At 58.5% G+C, this 24,165-nt stretch overlaps 1 protein-coding gene across 1 annotated transcript; it reads right to left on the reverse strand.

Moving 5' to 3' along the window:
* On the reverse strand, positions 1-23,818 carry LOXL1 (lysyl oxidase like 1). The gene is made up of 7 exons (XM_047738091.1): positions 22,325-23,818; positions 8,217-8,325; positions 5,496-5,633; positions 4,870-5,026; positions 4,216-4,311; positions 2,441-2,556; positions 1-347 (listed from the first exon to the last, which is right to left on the reverse strand). Exons 1-7 carry the CDS (start codon positions 23,481-23,483, stop codon positions 341-343), a joined length of 1,782 nt encoding a protein of 593 aa, XP_047594047.1. The 5' UTR covers positions 23,484-23,818; the 3' UTR covers positions 1-340.
* Between the last annotated feature and the right edge of the window lie 347 nt (positions 23,819-24,165).

Below are 24,165 nucleotides of genomic sequence, written 5' to 3' on the forward strand. Positions count from 1 at the left end.
TAGAAAATCCTTGTTTTATTCAGCCCAGGTCTGGGCAATCTTGCTCTGTGATATGGCCAAAATATAAAAAATAAAACCAACAACCGACAAAATACCATTGTAGAGAAGAGTTAAGTACAAAATTGGGCCTGGCATCCGGAATCCCTGTGGTTTCGGTCTGCGTTTGCTCCCTGAGGCCGGCAGGGAGGGATGCCTGTGGCTTCCAGCTGCCCCTGCCTGTGGGGTGGGGTGGGGGGGCTGGGCCCCTCGGGCCGGGTCGGTCCTGGCAGGAGGCTTCCTGGGGGAGCCTGGCCGGCTTTGGGGAGTAGGGAGATTGACCGTCTGTCCATCCTCTGTGAGATCAGGATCTAAGGAAAGAAAGCGAGCAGTCAGTGGTAGGCTAAGGGACAGGCCTCCTCCCTTGAGTGTCGGCAAGGCCTGCCACTGCGTCCCCAGCGGATGGCGCCCCTTCTACGGCCTGGATCCCACGTGGGAGGGAGGGCGGTGCGGGTGGAACCCTCAGCCAGCCCCAACCTCCAGAAGAGGGGTGTCCCGGCCTCCCCCACCCATGCAGGGGCCATCTTGTCACCACCCCCTCCCCGTGCCCTGAGTTCCACAGTGTTCTCTAGGCCATTAGGAGAGCTGCTACTGTCTGGGAACGGTTTCTTGTTTTTTTTTCTAACAAAGTACTTTTTTAAAAAAGCCTCCTTCCTCCTCTTCAGAAACACGATCGCAAGCCACAGGCGTCAGTCCCGTGGCCTTTCTGGGAACACTGCGTCCAGCTTCCTGTGCCCTGGCCCAGCCGCCCGCCTGCGGTCAGGGTACCACAGACGCTCTAATGAGACTTGAGCCTTTCCAAGCACTTATGTAAAGGACTTGGAAAGGAGGGCCTCCGCCTTCCCTGGCCCATAGGCCCCCGGTGGGGAGCCAGAGGGGCCACGGGGCTGCTTCTCTGTCTGCCTTGTTGAGGAGCCTAGCTCATGGCATGGCTGGGGATAGGGATGCTGTTTTATTCTGCCCTTCCCGGCGGCGGGCAGGACAAGAAGGACGTAGGCTCCCTGCCTCCCTGCACACCCCTTGGCCCTCTTTTCCTCTTGTGTGCCCCTTCCTTTCTTCCTCCTTCTCCTTCCACAGAATTGCTTCCCAGAAACCCTCTACCGTTTAGGTGACCCCTGAATTGGGAACGGCTGAATGAGACAGGCCCTGGGGAGGGAGGGGGGTCAGAAACCCAGGCCTACAAAAGAGCCACCATGCCGGGGATGGGGCAGGAATCAGTTGTTTTAAATATACTCTGTGACCTGGACAGTCTGATCAAATTCAGTTTATGAGGAATCCAATCTCTATACTGAACTAAAGGCTGCTATTGTCATTTTTAATATACATGGGGTGGTGGTGGTGGTGGTGGTGGTGTGTGTGTGTGTGTGTGTGTGTGTGAACAGTTAGCTTAGTGGTTGCAGCTAAAGGGCAAAAGGGCTGTCTCTAAACAGGTCCTGACTCTGATACACAAAGTGAGACTTAATCCTGGTCACACAGTGAACCCTAATCCCGGTCTCACACTGAGCCCTAATCCTGGACACACACTGAGCCCTGACCCAGGTCACACATTGAGCCCTGACTCTGGACACACACTGAGCCCTGAGCCTGGTCACAGGCTAAACTTCATACCTGTCAATCATTAATAAGCATATGCTTTTGTCTCTCTGGGCCTTGAAATCTCTGCCATTTTTCCCCTAGCTGATGGACTGAAGTTCTAGAACTACGCCTGTTTTGTTTTAATGGCAAAGTGTTGATTTGAGCTGATCAAACATTTTAAATTCTCATGGAGTGGGGCGGGGGGTTTCTTGGTGAGTCTGTAAGCAGAAGGTCCCTCTGCAAAGTACTTCATCTGGGGAATCAGAAGAGGCTAAAGATGCGCAGCCTGGAGCAGTGGCAACCAAGGTCCTGTCTCGGAGGCATATGCCCAAGGCCTGGGCCAGAGTCCTGTAGTTTCCAGTACACCCGGGCCCAGCCACTGGGGAAAGCTCCTCCCAACCAGAATCAGTTCTAATCTGGGGCTGTTTCATTGAATGCACTTGACAGAGACACAGCTGCCATTCTCTGGACACCCTCGGAAGTGTTCCCCAACACCACACAGCAGGCCTTTCTATCTTTTAATTTCCCAAGCCTGAATGGGAAGGGTCTCTTTTGTAGTTGAGAAAAGGAGTTCAGAGAGATGAGGCGACCTGCCCGATATCACAAAATGAAGACAGCTCAGAAGCAGGACTACAGACTTTCCCCCAGTCCTCCTCCCCACCCCTGAGAAAGCTTAGGGAGCCACACCATCTGGGCCCAGAGCCCCACCAGGAGCACTCGGCTGTGGTTGGCACGGACAAGGCTCTTCGCCCTGAGTGGTTCAAGTGGCCCCACCTGTTCCCCCATGAGGACAGGGACCGTGTGGAGAGGATGACGGGTGAGCACTTACTGGACGATTTTGCAGTTTGTTGTAGAAACATAGCGGCCTGTGTAGTGAATGTTGCATCTCACCACATTGTTGGTGAAGTCCGACTCCAGAACAATGTACTTGGGGTTCACATGGACCTGAGGAAGAAAGGACACCAAGGGAAAAGGGATCCGGTTAGAGGGCCGCCCTTCACCTGTTCACCAGGGAAGGTGGTAGAGATGCAGACAGACAGACAGATGTGGAGGGGCCAGAGGGAAGGAGATGGGAGGACCAAGAACGACGACTTGAGACTGAGTGCTATGGAGACAGAGATCCGCTGGTGCAGAGACGTGGAGAGATGCAGAGAGAGGAAAGAAGAGTCAATGCATGGTTGAAGAAAACAGCACCAGGTCACTCCTATTGGAAGATGGGAGGCTGCCCCAGACCCAGAGCCCAGGCCGGGTGGGCCCTGCGTGGGGCACTTAGGGTCAGAGAGTTTGAATCTCTGCCCCAGGGAACACAGCAGTGAATGAGGGGGGCTGAGCAGGGATCCTGAGCCTGGTCTCCCGAGTCCGAGTCCGACACCCTTTGACCACACGTGTCCGTCAAGATGACACAGGCAAAGGCTGTCCCCTGTCAGGTGGCATTTCTCAGCCTGGAGCCCGGATGTCTGACACAGGGTTCATGGCCCAGGTGTAACCTGTGCTTTTTGTCTGGAGTAGAGCTGTTGGGACACAAGGAAGCCTTCAGAATGTTGGATTAACGGGGCAGCGGGGGGGTGGGCGCTGCACCAGGGGCAGCTACACCCAGACTTAGAGTTGCAGAATATCTAAGAACATGTTACTTTTAAACCCTTTACTCTCCCCTCACCCCCAGGGCAGGAAGTGTGGGCTACGGATGTGGTTTGAATCCTGAGTGCCTGGAACTCAGAGGGCCTGTGTACACATGTGGTGAGTGGCTGAACACGGGAAGGAGAATAGCCCCGCCAACCCTGGCCCTGGTCTGAGGCTGAGCAGAGGGGCTGCTGAGCCTGCTGGGAGCTGCCGGGTTTGGGGCATGACCAGAGGCTTCCGGGTTGCTGTGTTCCCAATGTAGCTTTCCCAGCAGGCCGCGTTCGCGCAGGTCAGCGTGCCTCCCAAGCCCGTCTTCACTGCTCACTGCTCTGTGTAGTGCTTTAGGGTGTGGAGCGGCAGGTCTGGGGGCCCACAGGAAGGTTCCCCGCCCTTGTTTCGCACCTGCACAAAGGAGGAGGCCATGACGCCCTGGTCCCGGAGCAGCCTGCATGGACGTACCACACTAGGCTATGTGTCCTTGACGTGCTTTTCTCCTTGTCCCCATCCTGCCCCACGGGAAGTGGCATTGGAGCAAGCAGACATTGGAGAAGGGGTTCAGGCCAGAAGGGACTCTTGGTCCCAGGAGCCTTTAGCTTTGTAGTTATCCCTGTGGGGAGCAGGAGGTCTCTTTCGAGCATGGCGATGTCCTCTCACAGATGGCACAGAGCCTCCCCTGTCTGCAGACGGGGGTGCACCGTGTAGCTTTCCAAGTCCTCTGTCCCCTAGGGAAGACGTGTCACTACCCCCTCTAGCATTGCCACACCTAGGCCGAAGGTTCATTTTCTTATGGAAAGGGAGGCTTTGCCTGCTTGAGGCCAATATCCTCCAACAGGAAGAGGAGACCTCCACGTGATGTCCAGGCTGCCGCCTCTGCTCCACAGCTGGGGAGGAGGGAGTGCCGTAGAGGCCAGAGCAGATCCCCGGGGCAGGGACATGGAGCAGGAGGGGCAGGCAGGAGGGAGCGCCCTGGACCAGGAGGCCTACCTTGAGGATGTAGTTCCCAGGCTGCACATCCGTTATGTCAATCCACTGGCAGTCGATGTCCGCATTGTAGGTGTCATAGCAGCCGGGGCTCAGACCCTGGGAAGAGGGACAGGAGTCAAGGCTGGGGTGCTGGGCCCTGCTCAGAGCCACTCCAGCAGTCTGGGTTTCCTTCCTCCCTTCTAGAGCCCACCGGGTGGATGGACCAGACAGAAGATAGGGAGGCATAACAGCCAGCTGGGAGGGACAGAAGGAGGGGGATGCCTGGGGAGTTGGACAGAGGGACAGATGAAGAGACAGACGGGCAGGATAGACAGATGTTCTGTGGATACCTGGACAGACCGACAGAAAGGTGCATTTGGGTGGACAAACAGGCATGGGAATACCATGCCATCTAGACTTCGTTGGAATGTTCCTTTCTTTCCACAGGCGGACTTGCCTGGGACTGATGCAGGAAGGGACCCTGTGGTGACCCGATGACGGGTGAGAAGATCCTTGCTGCCATGGAGTGGAGTGGCCAGGAGCCTTGGCACGGGCCCAGCTGGGCATTGCTCTCTGCTCCCCCACCCCCCTCGCCCCTGCTCCCCTGGGGAGGGCTTTGTCCCCGGACCCCTGGGTCCCAGTCCTTTGTCCCCGGACCTCTCGCCCAGCCCGGACCTGCGTGTGAGACGTGCATGCATAGCGCTTGAGGTTGCCGAAGTCACAGGTGCTGTCCTCCAGGCAGAAGCTGGCCTTGTGGCCCTCCGCCACCTTCTTGCCTGTGGCTGCATCTAGCAGGTCATAGTGGCTGAACTCATCCATGCTGTGGTAGTGTCTGGGGACAGAGCACGGGAGGAGAGACAAGGGGGCCTAGTCACCCCTGCGCTTTCTGAGACGGGCCTGGAGAGCCTGCTGTGACCCAGACTCCTGACCATCTGGGCTCCTGGGGCTCCTTGGTCCCCTGTGTCCCCCAGGGCAATGTCTCTGGGGCTGCTCCCAGCCAGATCACCCAGGGAGAGCACCTCCTCTGGAGCCCTCACTTCCTTGCTGGGCTCCCCCCTGGGCGAGCCTCCTTTGGACCATTCCCTGTATTCTAGACATTCCCCCTTAACACCCATCCTCCTCTGGGGAGCTTTAGCTAAGGAACTCTTGCCTGGGGGCGGGGGGGGGTGGTGTTGGTGGGGGAGTGGTGGTGGTGTGGATCCATGGCAGGCCCTCGCACCAGCATAGGCTCCGCCCAGAGCATGAAGTGGGGGGAGGAGCTCTGGAACCAAGGCCCCGCCCCACAGTAGGGGACGACTTACTGATGGCAGCTGTGCCATTCCCACGTGTGCCTCGGCCGGTTGGGGAGGAAGTCCGCTGTGCCTTGGTTCTTCACGCGCTGGGGGAAGCGTAGCAGCACCCGCACATCATAGTCGGTGGCCTCCGGGGTGTAGGCTGTGCTGCAGGGACAGGTGGGGAGACCAGAGTGGGGCTGGATCTGGGGACACCGACGCCCAGAATGGGCCCACCCATCCCTGAAGTTCCTCTCCATGGACTCCCTGTCCTGTGGCGGAGGCTCAGGCCTCTCCCCATCTCTCCTGAGCTCAGGGGAGAGGCTATACACTTCTTTCTGGCTTCCAGCCTGTGGCCGGCAGCTACCATGGAAGTCTTTCTCAAGTGGCATGGGCCTAACCAGGACAATCGCACCTGCAGGTGACACTCTGCTGGGGACAGCCTGGGGGTGGGGTGGGGGCAGCGAGAGAGGCATATAGAAATCTTTGGAGGGCTTTTTGAAAGTGGCCCTATCCAGGAGATTCCAATAAGGGGACAGAGCCCTGACTGTTGACCCAAGTATGCCATCTCTCAGGTGCGGGCTCTTCAGTGTCAAAGCCGTTTCACTTTCCCAATCCTGTCTGCCCTGCTGCTCCCCCACACATCCTGGGGTCCCAGCTCCAAACACTGTTTCTCGAGCAGACTTCTCTCCTGCTAAGCTATACTGTTGCCCGTGTTTGACCCAGAACTCACCCAGCCTCCTAGGCCTAACTCAGGTTCCCTCCTTCAGGAAGTCTGCCTTGATTGCCTCACTCACAGCCATCTTGACTGCCTGTGAGCTCCAGCAGCACCTCCTGTGGCCCAGCCTGATACCACAGGCCCCCTGGGCTCTGTTAGTGTGACTAGGCCACCTTTCCCTGACTGCGAAGCTGCCAGGACTGAGACGGGCTTTGTAAGAAAAGGAAGGGAGAGAGAGAGGAAAGAGGGGCAGCAGCAAGGGGAGTGAGACAGACAGCCCAAGACAGACACAGACACACATGTGTGCAGGGGCTGACCAAGGCTCCTCCCCTCCCTGGAGGCCTACTGACAGCTGTCCTGGCTGGCCTCAGGGGCACTTCCTGGCACTCCTGAAGGTCTGGGTCCTGAAGCCAGAGGCAGGAGGCAGCCAGTTGCAGGGATTAGCTCGCTCTCCGAGAGGACGTCTCCCGTCTGCCAGGACATAAGGCCCTTGGCCTTGTCTGGGGGAGGCTTGGAATCCGTCTGTGTCTGGGTTGGAACAAAACATCCTCCTTCCCTCTGTTCAGTTCAATCCTGCCCTTCTGTTCAGCTCAGCACACCGTGGGAACCCATCAGGGCCTAGGTTCGAGGCCCAGCTTGGCCACAGACTCGCGGTGAGACTTGGAGTGAGTCCCTTTCCTTGTCTCCATTCTCCCGCAGCCTGTGCGCTGGCTGTGCTCTGCCGCCCGTACTGTTGATGATCGCGGAGAGCCCTGCCAGCTCAGCCTCAGTTCTGCTGGGTCGCTAGGTCTGTGCCCCGCGCCCAGCTCCCTAGCCCGTCTGGGAGCTCGGGCCTGGGCCCGCAGGATGCTCCGTGAACATGGAATGGTAATTTGTCTTTGACTCAAAACTCCTCAAAACTCAGCCACGTGGGCTGCTACGGAGGCTGTGAGGTGCTCCCTGCCAGAGGGATTGCAGCGGGAGTGGGATCACGATGCCCTCTTCCCGGGGACAACTGACGAGACCAGACCTGAATGCGCAGGCCAACAGAATGGTATAGTGGACCCCCTTATCCGCGGTCTCATTTTCCCTGGTTTTGGTTACCCGTGATCAAGGGCAAGATGTTCTGGGCCAAGGAAGCAGTGAGTGAAGTCACATTCTGGTTCAAGCACCTTATCTCATGACGGACAGATGACGCCTTGTGGGTGAGCTACCAGGAGGGGCGGCAGTTCTGTAAGCAGGAAAATGCTGAGAATCTGACAGCCTTCCCGCACACTGAAGAGTAAAAGTCAATAAAGCATTCAAATGCAAAAACAAAAAAAAAAGGGCAGCAAGTAACAAAGAAAAATAGGTACTCTCCAGCATAGAGGGACATCAACAGACGAGGCAGGACGACGTCATCTTTAACGAATTCTTTCAGCACAGGGAGATGGCCCCGCAGCACAGGTATTTGAACAGAATGTTCGCGGTTCATACATTGGGAAGCAAGCTTGGCAGGCTATAGGGTCACCCAGGAATTAGGGAGAGCTGGGGACTCCCCTTCCATAGTCTTGCAAACTGGTCTCCTTGCCCTCTCTCCCCACTGAGGCCTCTGTCACGTGTGCCCTCTGCCCGGGCTGGAGAGCCACACCTGTCCTCTGTGGGGATGCCTCCTCACTCCCACCCTCTATCCTGAAGTCTCGTTTCCCCCACTGGGCTTCCCTGCATCCTTGTGGGACCACCTTCTCATAGGGGAGTGGGAAGGTTCTAGTCCTCTCTTTGCTCTTCGGCCGCCTGACTGGAAAAACACATTCCTTCAGGGCTGGTGTGAATATTCAAGGCCATGGTAAAGTTCCCTGTCTCATGACCTCTATGGAAATGCTCGCTTGTCCCCTTCCCCTCTTGGCTCCCTGGGGGTAGGTGAGACTCCCAGACGAAGAGGTCAGGGTCCCGAGAGGCTGAGGGGCTCGGCCAGGGTCATTTAGCTTGTGGGCAGCCTGACTGGCACGAGCACGGGCTCGGGTGACTCCCCAGAGACCGTCCCCATGTTCCACACTTCAGCCTCGGCCCCTTACCTGGCCAGACACTTCTCCTCCGCAGCACAGCGCAGGGAGTAGAGATGGGCTCTCTGCACATAAGTGGAGGCTTGTACGTAGTTGGGGTCCGGGACCAAGTCGGGGAGACCTGGAGGTGGAGTGGGAGAGATGGAGGAGGGGGAAAGAGTTGGCGTCGAGGGGTGTCAGGCTGGCTGCAGCTAAGGCCCAGAGACCCCTTCAGCCGCAACTGCCCTTTGCCGTGCTCCTTCCTCTGTATAGGCTGTCACCTCCTCCAAGAAGCTACCTAACCGGAGCTAGGGGCATTGATTGGAACAATTCCCCCTGGGTTCAGGTGTGGGCCGGGAAGGTCAAGGAACTGGGGCTCACTTCTGGAGCCCCGTGCTGTGGGAACTTCTGAGATCCCTGGAAGACCTGGGATAGGAGCGAAGCCTGGGAGTTAGGCGGGAGTCTGGTGAGCCAGAGAACAGGAAAGGGTATACTTGGCGGGAGAGCCACATGAACAGAGGCCTGGAGGCAGGACTGAGTGAACAAAGCAATTTCCTGACAGAGGCACTCCCTCCATGTCCTCGTTCCCCAGGCCTCTGGACACCAGCCTCCAGATGCCTTCTGCATTCTTCCCGAACCACCAGGAGAGCCCTGGGCTCTGGCCCCAAGTGGCTCCCAGAGAGCTCACGGGCAGAGCCAGGTGAATGGTGGTTGGCACAAGTGGGGTGGGCAGGAAGGGAAGGGCGAGTGAGAAAACACATCCCCAGAGTAGGCTGCTGACGGGGCACGATTCTCGGCCTGGGCACCTAGCCTGACCTTCTCAGGATTCCTTTCTTCTTGCCATCGGCCCCCAGACCTGACCACACCCTCCTCTGTCTGCAACCCGAGGGGCCTGGCTGCCTCCTCTGCAGGGCCCAGGGGAAGTCTGGAGTCTGCTCAGCCCCTGTGATCACTTGCTCCCCGGGACAGGCAAGAGCCAGGGGCCTGTCCCTCCGCACCTCCCCCACCTCCGTGCCTGAGGTGATCCCAGGGAGCGGGCGGATTATTTGGAATTAGTACAAACCAAACTCAGGTGTCCAGACCCGGTCCGCATCGGAATAGAGAAGGAACGATCTGATGTGTCTGCTGGTGGGGCTGCAGGAGCTGGTGGGGCCCCGAGGTGGGCTGGAAGGTGGACAGGGGGACCCCGAGCCCCTGGTTCTCGCCCAGCTTGGCAGTGGATTTCAGGGTGAGTGAGCCTGGGGCTTCTCCGTCCCCTCGCCCTCAGGTTCCCAGGATTCTGGTAGTTAAGGGAGGACATGAGGCTACAGGTAGCTCTTCAGTTTCTTTCAAGCCCTCTGCTCTCAGAGGGGCAAGTAAGGTGCGGGGACTCGAGTCCTGTCAAAGCATTCCGGCCCCTCTTCTTGCTGCCAAACCCTTCTCTTCGGCTTTCGGGTCCCGAAAGTGAGGCAGACCCCCGCCCCACACCCATCCCCTGGGCTCTGAGCCCCCAGCCCACTCACCCCAGGCCTGGGCCCCATGCGGGAGGCCGGCCCCGCAGCCAGCGTGATCTCACCTACTCGGAATGAAGAGGAAGCTTGGAGCACAGGGTGGGTGGGGATGAGGTGGCTCCTGGCTGAGGGGGGCCGTCTCGGCCAGCCGAGGTCCCATTACTCAAGCTCCAGGAATGCCTGCAGTCATTTCCCAGGGGACCCTTGGGCCCTCAAAGCAAGGGCCCACCTCACTGCCAAGCCGCTTCTCACCCTCTGGTACCCGGAAGCCTCTGGTTCGGGGAGGTGAGGAAGACAGGAGCAGTCCCCTTCCCCATCATCAAAGTGCCTCTCCCGCAGCAATGTGTGGGGGTGGGTTAGCCGGGCCGGAAGCTTCATGAGACCCAGTATTTGGCACCAGATGGCCTGCCTCCCCCACCCCAGGCCCGGTTTCAATAAACAGTGTGCAGATGGCTCCTCAAAGCTTTTCTGGCCCGACCCTTCCCCTCCAGGCCATTCCATGAGCTGGCTGGGCAGTCCATCGAGGTTCCAAGAGCCAGCTGAGTAAGAGGCCAGAGGTACTGAGGCCCAGCAAGGGCTGGTGCCCCTTCTGGCTTATGGCTGAGCCCCGACCCTGGTCCTATACTGAGCCTGAACACACCGCGGTTGGATCCTATCAGCAACTCTGAGCCTCGAACTCATTGTTTGTCCCCAGAGTATGTATTAAAAACTCTGTACTTGAAACACTTCTTAAGGAATTACTTTGACATCATGAATCGTTTTTACTGTAACTGAGTGGGTTTGGTTTGGTTTTGTAAGCTCCAAAGCCATGGGGGAGGGGCCTCTGTATTGTCTGCGTGTGGGGATTTGGAAGGAAGACCATGGACAGACACCTCAGGGCTGGTCCTCACATCCTGAGCTCTGGCCCTGGCCCTAGATACCATCTTCTTCTTACTGTTGAAGAATCTCAGATTCACAGGTGCCTCCTGCTCCAGGAAGTCCTCCCTGACTGGCTGTGATATTCCAGACCACACATAATGTCTGTCTCACCACTAGATCTGTCTTGATCTATAGTCGGATTTCATTGTATTTACCTGGGTTTACTTCCCTCCAGACTCTGCACTCTCTGAGGGCAGGGACTAGGTCCCACTCACACTGTTAGCAGGCAATGCACCATGCTTTGGGGCTGAGTGCCTGCCCATCATATTGGCCTCTCTCAGGCAAGTTTCTTTCATCCTAAGTGGCTTTACTGTTCCAAAGACTGGGTGTGCTCTGTACCCTGTCCCCTGCAAGGCACCAGGGCACACAGAGGTGCTGGAGGGACCAAGGATCAGAGAAGGCAATGAATTTGCCCATGGTTGCACAGCGAGTAGGGGGCAGCCCTAGGAGAAGCTCCCCACCTACTCCTAGCACTCCACCTATCATTCTTTTTATAAAAATGAACTTTCTGGAAATGTAATCTAGACACAGAAATGCAGACTTAAGGTATACAGTTTTGGTAAGTTTTGACCAATGGTGCCCACTTGGGACCATGCCCACCATCAAGCTCGGTACTGTTTCTGTCATCCCCGAAAGTTCCCTGCTGTTCCTTCCCCCTTTCCTCCTCCACCACCCCAAGTAACCGCTACTCCTCTTTTTTGAATCACCGTAGATAGTTATGCCTTTTCTAGACCTTAAGTGGAACCACTCCTACCATTCTTTTCTTTTCTTTGTTCTTTGTTCTGTATCTCTGACCAGCACAGGGGTCCCGTGTTTCCCCTAACGGGCTCCCCCTGGCCACGCACCACCCTGGTCACACTAGGGGAAGCTGCTGGAAAAGAGAGTAGCCTTGGGAGTTCAGGCGGCCTCTCCTGTCAGAGGAGGGGACCCCCCCCCAGAGGTCCCTGGGCACCGCAGGCCCCTCCCTCAGCTGGAACAATGCCTCCTCCTCCGCCTGCTCTCCTATGAGGCACTGTATCAGCTTATAGGAGCAGTGGGCCCCCAGGCTTGGGCTCTCAGCCCCTGGGGGGACTGAGGGGGCCCCCTGTGTTGTTAGAAGCGGGGGAGGGAAGGTGTAAGCAGAGGCTTGTGGATGTAGGGAGAGGGGACTGGCTTGCTGTTTCTGGTTTGGGAGGTCCAACCAGGCCTTCTGGGCATGATGGCCCATGTTGCCTGAAGTGTCACTACAGTGGAACCATGTGCCCATTCCCCATCCCAAGAGGTGTGCGGAAGATCCCCGGGAGAGGGTAAGAAGAACACTCAGTCATGGGGATGTCATTTTGAGGAGGGGTTGGGATCTTTTATCCAGAATATATGGAATCACCCATCCCTGGGACCTGGCACTGGAGCCTCTAGAAAGTGGGTTCCAATGAGAACACCTCCCAGAGACCCCCATTTCTCTAAATGTAGACACTAAATTAATTACAGTTCTAACGTCAGAGCAAACTAACCATTATCACTGGTCTGGGCAAGGCCCCTCTCTTGGGATAACTTTTTTTTTTTTTTTTTGCTTTTCATTGTCACCCGACCCCTCTGACATATCCTAGGACATTTGTGTTTCTGTATACAACCTGCAGTGTATTGGAGGCAGGCAAGCATTCTTGAAACATATAAATGAGATTGTCTTAGAATCTCATTCCACTGGGGCGCCTGGGTGGCTCAGTGGGTTAAAGCCTCTGCCTTCGGCTCAGGTCATGATCCCAGGGTCCTGGGATCAAGCCCCACATCGGGCTCTCTGCTCAGTGGGGAGCCTGCTTCCCCCTCTCTCTCTCTCTGCCTGCCTCTGCCTACCTGTGATCTCTGTCTGTCAAATAAATAAATAAAATCTTTAAAAAAAAAAAAGAATCTCATTCCACTTTGTGATTTTTCCATCAACATATAAACTAGGGTCTACCTAGCTCATGATTTGTCATGGCTAAATAGGGCTCCTAGGGAGTGCCCTCTGTGGCCCACTATGGCCAGTCTTCCAGGGTTGGGTCCCAAGGTGGGACCAACCATGGACAGTCTCGGTGTATGGTTTGCTGAGGCTACCCAAGGGGTCCCTGGTCACCATCAGCATCCCGCCATCCCCTCCCAAGAGGGAGACAGGAACCTGGTGGCTTACCCTCCTCTGCCACAGAATTTCTGTGGGACCCAGGGCCGGCCTGCCCCCTCTCCAGCCCCCACTGCTTCCATTCATCCAGCTCTGCTTGTCCTCTATCCCACGCAAAGCCTGGAAGGGCTCTGGCCAAGGCCCCTGTGGGCACTGTTCCCCAGAAGCAAAGTGTTGATCGTGGGGGTTGGACACACAGGGACTCGGGCTGTAGAGTCCAGACCAGGGCTGGACGAACACAGAGGCAGAGAGCAGTAGAGGCCCTGGGGATGGCTGAAGCCAGGCTTCTCTGCGGGGAAAGGGCTGGGTGTAAGTGAATCGGGGTCCCAAGGCCATTCTGCAGGCAGCCCTGGAGGCACCCTCGCCCCCATCAGACCCTCCTGGGCAGGGAAGACCCAGAGCCCAGGATAAGGACCTTCTGCGTTCGGCATTCCTGCTCCAACCCTGGCGCTTCCTCTGAGGGTGATGCAGGCCCCTTCACTAGGCCCTCGGGACCAGCCTGTCACGCTCCCCACCCCAGGCTGGCCCCTGGGTCAGCCTGCGGGAACCTGAGGCCTATCTCCCTCTTCCCTGGCAGGACCTGGCTGGGGCCTTCTCCGGGGAAGACACCAGAAGGCAAGTTTGCCCTCTCATTCAGTCCCTGGGTGGATAAACCTTAGGCCTGGTTTCCCCATCTGGACGACGGAGAGAGACGACGCTAACCTGCCAAGGAGCCGTGAGGAGGAGTTCGGTGGCTCCCAAAACACCTGGAGATGAAAATACTTTTCAGGAGCTCTTCAGTCTCTTCCCCAGCCTCGGGCAGGAGCCCAGACCTCTTACAACCTCTGCAGACGATTCTTCAGCAACCAGGAAATTCTCCCACTGTCTGACCTAAATCCTTCCTGCTTCAGAAGAACTCTGGTCCCTCCCGCCCGGCAGCTCCTGGAGGCTGCCCAGTGAGGAGGGCCTGTGGTTGCATTCCTGCCGCTTGCCCACACCTCACCTGTTTCCCTCTTGGCTTCCCCCTTTTTGTGGGTTCCATAAACCTTGGCCCCTTTGAATGCTTTCCTCTCCAGGCCTCCTGTTCCCAAGCCACAGAGGAAGGAGCAAGGAATGCAAGACGACCCCAATCTCTTGAGTCTTGGGGGCTGGAGGATAAACAAGGTCCAGCGGGCGGGCGGTGAGAGCTGTGTGGGGCGGGATGTTTTGGCTCAGCAGCCGGACTCTGGAGGAGCCCTGAGGTAGGGAAAGGGGGCAAGCTCACAGAGCTCGGCCTTGCATAAAGAGGAGACGACAGGGCCTACAGGCTGGGAGCTGGCAGCTCCGAGCCCTGTGAACTCGTCATCTCGTAATCCGGACATGAGACTGTCTGGGCTGGCCCGGAGGGGCTGCACCTGTGTGATGATGGGGTGGGTAAGGTGGCTGCGGGATTCCCTGCATCCTGCCGAGAAGGGGCAGTCCCAGCCCAGGCAAAGGAGCTGTGAAGCTGTGACAGCCCTAACGCCAGGCTCAGAACCCTCAAGGGCTCCCCGTCGCCTACAGAATTGGGCTCTGACTTCTCACGGCGGGAGCTAAAGCCTTCCGTGGTCTGGCCCTAACAGAGTCTTCCAGATCTCATAGCCTGAAGGGTCAGGAGGCAGCTCCCTCGCACACCAGACCTCTCCTGCCCCAGCCCCTGATGCCATATTTTGGAATTCTGCACACACACGCACACACACACACACATGACCTTGCCAGGGTTCACAGTCTTTAGGCCCCAGACCCTACCTTGTCAGTGCTGACTACCCCCTCCGCCAGCACACATCTGTCTCCCTCAGTGGGTGGAGACAGTCCCGGGGCCGTGACCACCTCACCCCTCCTTTGAGGGCCCAACTCTGAGAAGGGGATCTGTGAGGGTTTGTTCATCTCAGCGACCGCCCCGGACGTGGGCTGGGGCTGAGCTGGGAGCAGGCTGACATTAACCTCTGGGGAGGTCAGCTGCCTTCCGCACTGACCAAGCCAGTCAGCTGCCTCCTTGCACACCTCACTCCCTCACACTCTCCCCGCTGCTTTCTGCTCCCCTGCAGGTCTGCTGGGGTCCCCCTAGCCCTACCTCCAGGAGCCTTTGTGGATGCTTCTGTTCCCCGGGTCTCTCCCTGCCCCTCAGGCCCTTCACATTGACTCGAACTTCCATATTTCTTATAAAACCTGCTCAACCCATTGCCTTCTCCTCTCAGCTCATGGCAGCTTCATCCTTCCAGCTGCACAGGCTACAAACCTTTGTGTTCATGCCTGACCTCTTTCTCTTACACCCCACGTCCAGCCCATAGGGAAATCCCAACAGCTCCATCTCCAGACTAGATCCTGAACCTGACTTCCCACAACCTCAATCGTTAGCCTGCCTGGTGCCATCACCCCTGCCAGCATCTCTCCACCAGCCTCCCCACTGCCCATCCCAGCCCAGCAGTGAGGGGCCCTGTTTAAATGTCACTGCCCAGCTCAAAGCCTGCAGTGCTCCCTAGTGCAGGGGGCATAAAAGTCCTCCCAGGAGGCTCCCTAAGTCCTCCCAGGGGCCTCCATGGTCCCGTGGCCTCTCTGGTCTGCCTCTTTTCACACCCCTGACTCCCGTCCTGCTCTGCTCCAAACAGACGGGAACACACTTGAAACCCCCAGGGAATTCCTGCCTCTGGACCTTTGCACTGGCTGTTTCCCCTTCCTGGAATGCTATTCCTGATCGTTGCGTGCCTCACTCATTCACCTCCTTCGTCTCTGCTCAAATGTCACCTTCAGGAGGCGTACCTTAACCATCTTTGCAACCTGCTCCCCACCCCACCCCCACGCCAGATCTTAGCTATCTCTACTTTCCCACAGTCCTTAGCACATTCTATTATTTCCTTATGTATTATGTTTATGAAGGAAAATATGTCCGCAAAGGCAAGGGTTTTGTGTCTTTCTTTTCGTTAAGGAAGATTCAGCTCTGGCCTGCGCCCAGCACACAGTAAGACACTCAGTAATAGTTCCTGAGTGGATGAATCTCCATTCAGGGGAGGGACTGCCCTTTGCCTGCTACCCAGCTGTGGGCTCAGGTGTCTGCACATAGCAGGTGGGAGCAGGAGAGATCCGTGAGAGTGTGGTGGGTGGGGGATGTCCTGTGGCCTGGTTTCTGGCCACTGTGCTGAGGCCTTCGTAATGACAGGCCTGGCTCTGGCACACCCCCGACTTCTCTGTGCACACCCTGGGGCTGGCCCCTGTGGGCCCTGGCGACCACAGGCACAAACACCTGCAGGGCCTTGTGGCATCTGTCTGCGTGAGCAGGCTTCATTACCAAGCAAAGGTTGGCACTGATTCCAAAAGTTCTTTCTTTTGAAAGAGGATTGGGGCGCCTGGATGGCCCAGTGGATTAAAGCCGCTGCCTTTGGCTCAGGTCATGATCCCAGGGTCCTGGGATCAAGTCCCGAAATGGGCTCTCTGCTCAGCGGGGGATCTGCTTCCCCCACCCTCTTTGCCTGCCTCTCTGCCTACTTGTGATCTCTATCAAATAAATTAAAAAATCTTAAAAAAAAAAAGAAGATTAACTTTGGGATTGGAAAACCATGGCTGTTGTTGGTCTACAAGCAGGAGGAGAGGTGGGTTGTCTCCTGAGGCTTCGATGGCAAAGGCCTCTGGGACCTTACATTCACCACCTGAGACCCTTCCTGCTCTGGCGTTCGGACACCAGCCCATTTCCAGGTGACAATAACAGTTTTCAACTAACAAATAACCAGTTCCTGAGTGCTCATCAGCAAGGGAGAGAGGGACCCAGGCCCAACGGTGGCCCCGTAATTCTGAATCCATACAGAAAGGCCCTCTGGGTCCAGCTGCCTCTGGTGAGGAGGCTGGTAGGTCAGAGCCGGGGAGGGAACCGGACCCAGCATCTCCTTCCCACTTCTGAGCCGATGGCTGCTCTGCAGGAATGCCCGGCATGGGAATTGGAAGCAGGTGTGGGCTGCCGGGGCGGACCACCTGCCTCCTCCCCCCACCCTTCCTCTCCTGCCATTCTGGTACTGCCCTGGGGAGTTTTCCATGTGTTCTTGGCTTGGACAGGAGTGGAGTGGACTGAGGCTGGGACTACTGGTGGTGTGAGTGTGAGTGGGTGTGTGTGCACCTTCAGAGCTGAGAGGACACTGAGATGGGGACCCCTGGGGTTAGGAGAAGAGGGAGGAGGCAGGATCTCCCTAAGGCCCTAATGATTCCCACCCTGCTCTGCACCACCCCAAAGGCCTGTGGGGCCTGCGATCTTAAGGCAAAAGTCCAAATTTTGGCTTTCTGGGGTTTTAGACCTGAGACAAACAAGGAGACAGACTTTCCCTGAGGGTCAAGAAGAGAGAGGCTTCAGCCGTCCAGCAGGAGAGAGAGATGGCCTGGCTCCGAGTCTGGCTCTGATCCATGGAGACCTTGGATGACTTATGAACTTCTGTGGCCTTGGGCTCTTGGTCCGTGGTGGGGGAGGGGGGCAGGCGGGGGGAGGCGAGCAATAACCTATCTACCTGCCACCCTGGGCTGCTGGCAGCACTAAATGAGAAAATGAAAATCCAATGCTTAGCATTGTGTCTGGTGCACAGTCAGTGTTCAAGAAATACCAGCTTTGGTGATTGTTACTTAAAATAGGAGCCTTCTCTGTTTGCGGGGATGGTCCAGCTTGGGACCTGGGGAGAGAGGATGTGGCCTTGCAACCCGATGATAACAGAGGAGACAGGAAGTCTGCCCGAGAGGAGACTGCTCGGGACACAACTTGTTTGTTCTGACACTAATGACTTTGGCCAAACAGGGGAGCAGGAAGAGGACTCAGGTCCCTCCGTGTCCACAGCCTGTCCTACCCATCTCAACAGCTTCCTCGGCCTGAAGGCTCTATTTCTTTCTGAAGGAGCACCCAGGACGACCTCAGGGAAGGAAGAAGGGAGGCTGAGCTGAGATCCTGGCTCTGCTCGTCACCAGTGACGTGACCCTGGACAAGCCACTTAACCTCTGAGAACCTCAGTTTGCTCGTCTGCAAAATGTGGCTGGTGAATAATACCTAGGGTTACCTTGAGGATTAATGGACTCGAACCGTAAATCCAGGAAGGGTAGAAGACACCGAGAAAGCACGATACAAGCGCTTGTGACAAACGTGTTTTGGAGTCTAGAGTGAGAACAGCAAGTCTTCGCAAACACCACACCGGGAAGGGACTCTGCTTCCTAAGCCTCACAGGTCCGCTGGCCCAACTCAGCCCGTCCCAGCCAGGGCCCGGCACAAACTGGACAGTCAAACAGCTTAGGAGTGAATAAACCAGGTGTGCAGCAGAAGCAAGAATACATCAAATTAAACAAAATTAGGCCTGGGGGTTAGGAACTCGGGATGGGGGTTCATGTGGGACCCACAACCTGGTTTCACGACTAAGAGGCTGGGTGAACAGCAGCGAATGAGCCTGTCGCCTCATCTATGAGATGGGACAAAGACTGGTACCTGGCTCGTGGGGTAGCTGTGGGAACTAAGGGTGGCGATGTGCAAAGTGCCCACAAATGCCAGTGTCAGTCTCCCTCCCCTGGTTGCAGCTGGGAAAACTGAGGCCCAGAGAGCCGCTGGAGGAGGCCGAGGGGCTCAGCCTGCCCCACCTGGCTCGCAGGTGGCATGTGGGTCCTCCTGGAGTCATCTGGGTGCGGTGCAGAGATGATAGGCTGGGCCTGAGCTCTGGCTCAGCCATGCAGGCGGGGAGGCTGCCCTGGGTGCCAGAAGAGCACTGTGCCCCCTCTCCAGGAGGCCGTGAGTGACACGGCACAGTTTAGCCACCCGGCTCAGCGGGTGCTCCAAGAAGGTCTGCTTGATATTATCATCCCTGACCTGGGGCTCGAACTCTGGGTGCTTCGGGGATAGAGGCCAGCTTCTACCTTTCTCTGCATCTACTCCAAGCCTGAGGAGGTAGGGAGGTGACCTGGAGAAGGAGAGGCGGGGGTCGGGAGCTGGCCCAGGTGTAGGGAGGGGGGCAGGGAGCCAGGGCTACTGTCGGGGATGAAGGGGTCTTTTCTGGCTTCTTGAGTGCAGGAGACTAGATGGAGAGGGGAGGACGCTAAGGAACACCTCTGGGTGTATGGGGAGGTGCAACCTCCAGGCCGGGGAGCAGTCTGGTTCCCATGAGGCTGTGGGGGTATGAGACGGTGAAGGAGGTGCCTCTGCTTTTGGAGCAGTAGGCTAAGGCATTTATTTTGTCCTGAAGGCCTTCAGGAGCCCCAGAACTTTCTTGAGCAGGAGAATAATGTGGTCAGCTCTGTAGAGGGACTGGCCAGGGAGAGGCTGGGAGCAGGGGAGCAGGGAGGAGGCAGCCAGGGCTTCCTCCTGGGCTTTGATTGGTCATGTGGGGACAGGGCTGGAGGGCCATGCCAGGCAAGGCTGGCACAGCCGTCCATCCGCGAGGCCCAGGAGAATGGCCAGGGAGCCTGCTCCATATTGCTTTCACGGGGTTTCCAGGACCTGTGAAACAGGCCAGGAGTGGGAGGGGGAGGCCTGGGGAAAGAGCTGGGGTCTTCAGGGACCAGGAGTCACCTTAGTTGGTCCAAAGACCACCAGCTCAGAAAAGCTGAGGCCATGAGGGGATGGGGTGGGGAGGGGGGGGGGCAGGGACAGGAGGCCAGGAAGAGAGGGCCTGGCCATGGTGGAAGGAGAGGCACAGTACAGGGGACACAGCTAGGTTTGGGAAGCCGCCGGCCACCCTCCAGGCGTCTGCATGGATTTGCTGAGAGCCAGGCAAAGTATGTGACCCTCTCTGGGCCTCTGTTTCCTGGTCTCTCCAGTTACAAGTTCCAGAGTTGGAGACAATGGGATTGCAGGAGGCCCGGGCAGCCCCAGCACTGGGTGGGAGGGAAGAGGGTGCAGGCGCCAGAGGAATAAACCCGGGCTCTGGACAGACGCTTGGAAACCGCCCAGACGAGGGGGGATGTGGGCGGAGCGCACATGTGTTTGGTGTTGTGAGGACACATCCACGCCCACACACACACACACGGGCTGCCAGCACCCAGCCTCAGACCCCTGGGTGTGTGGCCAGGAGGAATGAGGTCAGTCCCAGAGAATCTGCCCTGGACTCCCACACCAGGCCTGGGGGTCTGATCTCAAGCACAAGGCTTGGCCTTCTCTTAACTGGGATTTTCCATGGTCTGGGCCTAGCAGGGTGGGAAGGGGGAATCAATGATGAGAGAGAAGGTACTGCTCCTTCCTTGGTCTCTCTGTGAGCCCCAAAGTAGCCTGTGTGCCCCCATACTCCATCCCACCCCACACACCACGACCCCGCCCTCATGACTAGGGGAAGGAGCACCTGCAGGGTGCCGATGACCATCACCTGCAGCAATGCACAGGTACCTCCTTCTCCGGGAAGTCCTCCATGAGCCCCCAGCCCCTGACCAGGGAAGCCCTTCATCTGGGCTCCCCTAGCTCATGCCTCCAATGCCTGCCCAGTCACAGCACTCATGTGTCCCCTTTGCTATGCCTCCCCTGACACCAGCAGGGGCAGAATGTGATGCTTACCAGCACACTTTTAACCCCAAACCAACTATGGGGCTCAGGGTCAAGACTGGAGACTCTGATAAGCACCAAGTGCCCTCACTCCAGACATGGCCTTAGCCCTGGCCAGTCGCCTTCGAACTTTAAGAACTGTCAGGCCAAAGAGGGTCCCTAGAAAGCCCCACTGGTTTGGCACACAGAGGCTGAGGCCCAGGCTTAGCTCTGTCGGTGGTGCTGTAGCAGTGGAAACCTCCAATTTCTCCCATGCCCAGAAGTGGGCCACTTCCAGCCGAGCCCCATTCTGAGGTCACAGAGCCTAAGAAAGCCACTGCAAAAGCTTAGTACCCTGTAAGGTGGGATGCCCTCTCCTCCAAGGAGCTCTAGGAGCAGAGATGCCCAACTTAGAGCACCCTGCTGCCAGGATGCACAAAGTCTCAGTGAGGACCAGATGCGGGTGGGGCCACGGGGGGCAGGAGGATACAACCTTCATCACATCCCACAAGGGCCCCCCCATCAGGCTCCTGCCCCGAGGCCTCTGCAGGTTCTGCAAGTGGGATTTGGCACCCAACTTGAGTGCTATGCCCTGGATGTGAGGCAGTGGGTGCTACCAGTGGGGACACTCCTCTCCCCTAGCCTTGGGCTCCAGCAGCCCTGAGGGAGACAGAACCACGCTGCCCCTCTCCCCCTCCGGCCCCTGCACAGCGGCCTCTCACCTAGGTCGGTGTGGCTGGAGACAAGCCAGCAGTCCCTGAGCTTACCGAGGTGGAGAAGCAAAGGTTGGGGCTGTGCCCCTGGGCCCTGCCGGGTTCAGCCCTCACCTGGTGAGCCTGGCCCGGCAACCTTGGAGTCGGGCAGAGAACTGGGGCACTGACTGCAGCCTGAAGGGACTGAACAGAAAACCTTCGCTGAAGCTGACTTTGGGCTTGCAGATACAGAGGCAGAAAGGGGAACTCTCGAACAGCAGAGGATGGGCCAATAGCCATCTAGCCTTGGCCAGGCCCCTAGTGGGCCCTTACCACGGTAGCGCCCCCCCCCCCCCCCCCCCCCCCCAGCGTGCGTGGAGTTCTCTGTCTGAAGACAGAGAGTTTCCCTTCGCTGTGTTCTTATGTACAGATGGTTTGGGCTTTCCCAAGACCAGGTCATATCTTCACATCCTCTCTTCCCCCAGAAAATGCTAGAGGGAGGCTTGTCTACAGCTCCCTCCTGGGGCTCTCCTCCAGGACCCGCACTGCAGCGAGTGAAATGAGGGAGCTACTGGCCTGGGCACAAAAAACTCAGTAACCACGAGAAGTAGTATTTACAGCAACACTTTTAAAAATCAAGATCAGTGCCAGAAAAATCTGCAATGAACCAAATATCAGAATCTCACATAAAGACAGGATCAGTTTGCCTCAGGCTCCAGTATGGCTTTGTATGGCACCGTTACTAATTCTACGTAAAAGCTGGATCTTTTGCTCATCACAGGTTCTTTAGATGTTTGCATTCGTTTTTGACCTAAAAGGCATTAAAATATTATTTTTCCTTCACCCCTGGCGGGTGTCTCACTACCTCTCCCATCTGGCCCTGGCAGTGTCCCCTGCGGGAACTCCTGTCATCTTGTCTGGACTCCTGCCTGGAGCCAGAGCGGCCTCCCTAACCTTCTGCTCATCCAGGCCAAGCTCACAAATGCTAGTGACTGGGACCTTGCCACACCTCCAGGGGCATCCCCAAGGCCTTTCTGACCCTGAAGACCCAGGTTTCTGATGCTGATACTCCCTGCTTCCCCCTGCGAGGCTGGCATAGGGGCATCTGCAGAGCTGGAAGTCAGGCCCTACTGAAAGATGGAGGGGCAGGGAGAAGCACTCCTTCCCTTTGTCCCCAGAGGACCCACACCAGGTCTGGAAGGTACCTCAACCTCAAGCCCAGCCAGTCCCTCCACCCCCGACCCCTCCAGCCAGGGTCAGAGCCCAAGCTTGCCTGGCCAAATCCTGCAGCTAATGATGCGTGGACCTGGGGAGGTCGGGAGGTGGGACTCATGGTGACTGTCGAGGTGGGGGGGGGGGGGGCTCAGGGGAGGCCCACGGACCGCGCGGCTGTGGCTGTGGCCGTGGCCGTGACCGCAGGGTGGCCGGGGGGGGGGGCACGGGACGGTACTCACCGCGGCCATTCTGGTTGGGCCGGTACACGCTGCCCACGCTGAGGCGGCCCTGCTGCGCGCCGCTGCGCTCCCCTCCTGGCGGGGGCGCGTCCGAGCTGCGCACTGGGAGGTAGGGCGGCTCCAGCACGCGGAAGGGGGGCTGCGGCTCCACGGCCCGCGGCGGGACGTAGGCCTCGGGCGGCACGTTGGCGTAGGGCGGGTACCAGCCGAGGCGGGGGTCGCCGGCGTAGGCACCACCACCGCCTCCGCCGCCTGTCGCCGGCGGCGCGTCGGGGCCCGGCTCCGGGTAGGCCTGCTCGAAGCCGGCGGTGCCCTCGTGGTAGAGGCTGTGCGAGTAGCGGCGGTCCAGGCCGTCGGCGGGCTGCGGCGGCGGCTGCGGCGGAGCGTAGGGCCTCTCCGGCGCGGGGTAGAAGGTCTGCGGCGGGTACTCAGGCTGCTCCTCGCCGCCGCCGTACTCCTCGTAGCGCGCCCGCGGCTGGAAGGGGTAGATGACCCCGGCCGAGGCCACGGCCGCCGCCCCGGCGCCGCCGCCGCCGACGCCGCGGTAGTACACATAGCCCTGGTCGTAGGTCCGCGACGCGGGGTCGTAGGTCTCGTACTGGCTGACGAAGGGCGCCTGCGGGTAGGGGAACTGCTGCGGGAAGGAGGGCGGCTGGCGGTAGGTGGTGGCGAAGGCCGAGGCCGAGACCGAGGAGGCGGAGCCCCCGTGTCGTTGCTGGGAGACGGAGGTGCGGACCCGGGCCATGCCCGTGCTGTCCCCGACGGCCACCTCGCGCCAGTTGTCGGGCACCTGGCCGAAGCCGAACGGGTGGCGCGCCTGGCCGCGCACGGTGTCCGAGCCGACGCGCCCGGGCAGGGGCAGCGACGGGGCCTGCCGACGCCGGAGGCCTCCTTGGCTGCGCCGCTGCGGGGCCTGGGGAGCGCCGGCCAGCAGCACCCGGGAGCTACTGTCCGTGCGCTGTGGCCCGGCCGGCACGTACTCTGAGCCAGAGTTGAGCAGGCTGTACACCTGCCCGTTGTTCTCCCACTGAATCAGCTGCCGCCAGCGCCCCGCGTCCGAGCCCTGTCCCAGCCGCGCCTCCTGACAGTGCACCAGCACGCAGAGGCAGGCGCCCCACACCAGGGCCCCCAGCTGCCAGCCAGCTCGGGCTAGAGCCATCGTGGCCCCTCTGCAGCGGCCTGGTGGACCGAGAGGCTCTCAGGAGTGTACTCCTGTGCGTGCTTCTCTTCCCACGGCCTCGAGGACAGGACGGCTCCTTGCCTGTCTGGGCTCTAGCTTTGTCCATCCTGGCCTTGTCCCGAGCGGGACGGCTCCTCCGATGACAGCATTTCGAGGCCAAGGGGTCAGGGCAGGGCAGGGGCGGTGCCCAGGGCAGCACGAGGCTCTCTGCAGGGCACCGGACAGGCAGGACTGCCTGGGAGACTTACATGGCCAGCCCGGTACTGGCTGGCCGCTGGGCAGGCGCTTTCCCACTCTGAATGAATAAGCAACAGGCTGGGAGCGTTGGGAGGTTTCGGGGCAGCCTGGTCCGCCTGCTGGGGCATCCTCCGCGGGGCCCTACGGCCCGCCGGGTTTTAGCTATGCTGCTTGTCCCACAGCTGCTGTGCTCCCTCAGTCTCTGGAGCTTCCAGCCAAGCTGCAGACCTGCCTCTGAGGAAGGGAATGAAGCAGGGACTAGAAGGGGGCCTCTGAGGGTGCAGGCAGAACGTGGCTGGGGTGTCAGCATCCCTAGGGCCCTTTCCACTTTGGACCCAGCATCCCTGGTCTCACCTTACCTGCTTCTCTGGGCTTGAATGAATGAACCCCCAGCCTCTCCCCAGGACCCCCTGAACTCCCCCTC

Source organism: Lutra lutra, chromosome 7, assembly GCF_902655055.1.
Source record: "Lutra lutra chromosome 7, mLutLut1.2, whole genome shotgun sequence".
Classification (NCBI taxonomy): Eukaryota; Metazoa; Chordata; class Mammalia; order Carnivora; family Mustelidae; genus Lutra; species Lutra lutra.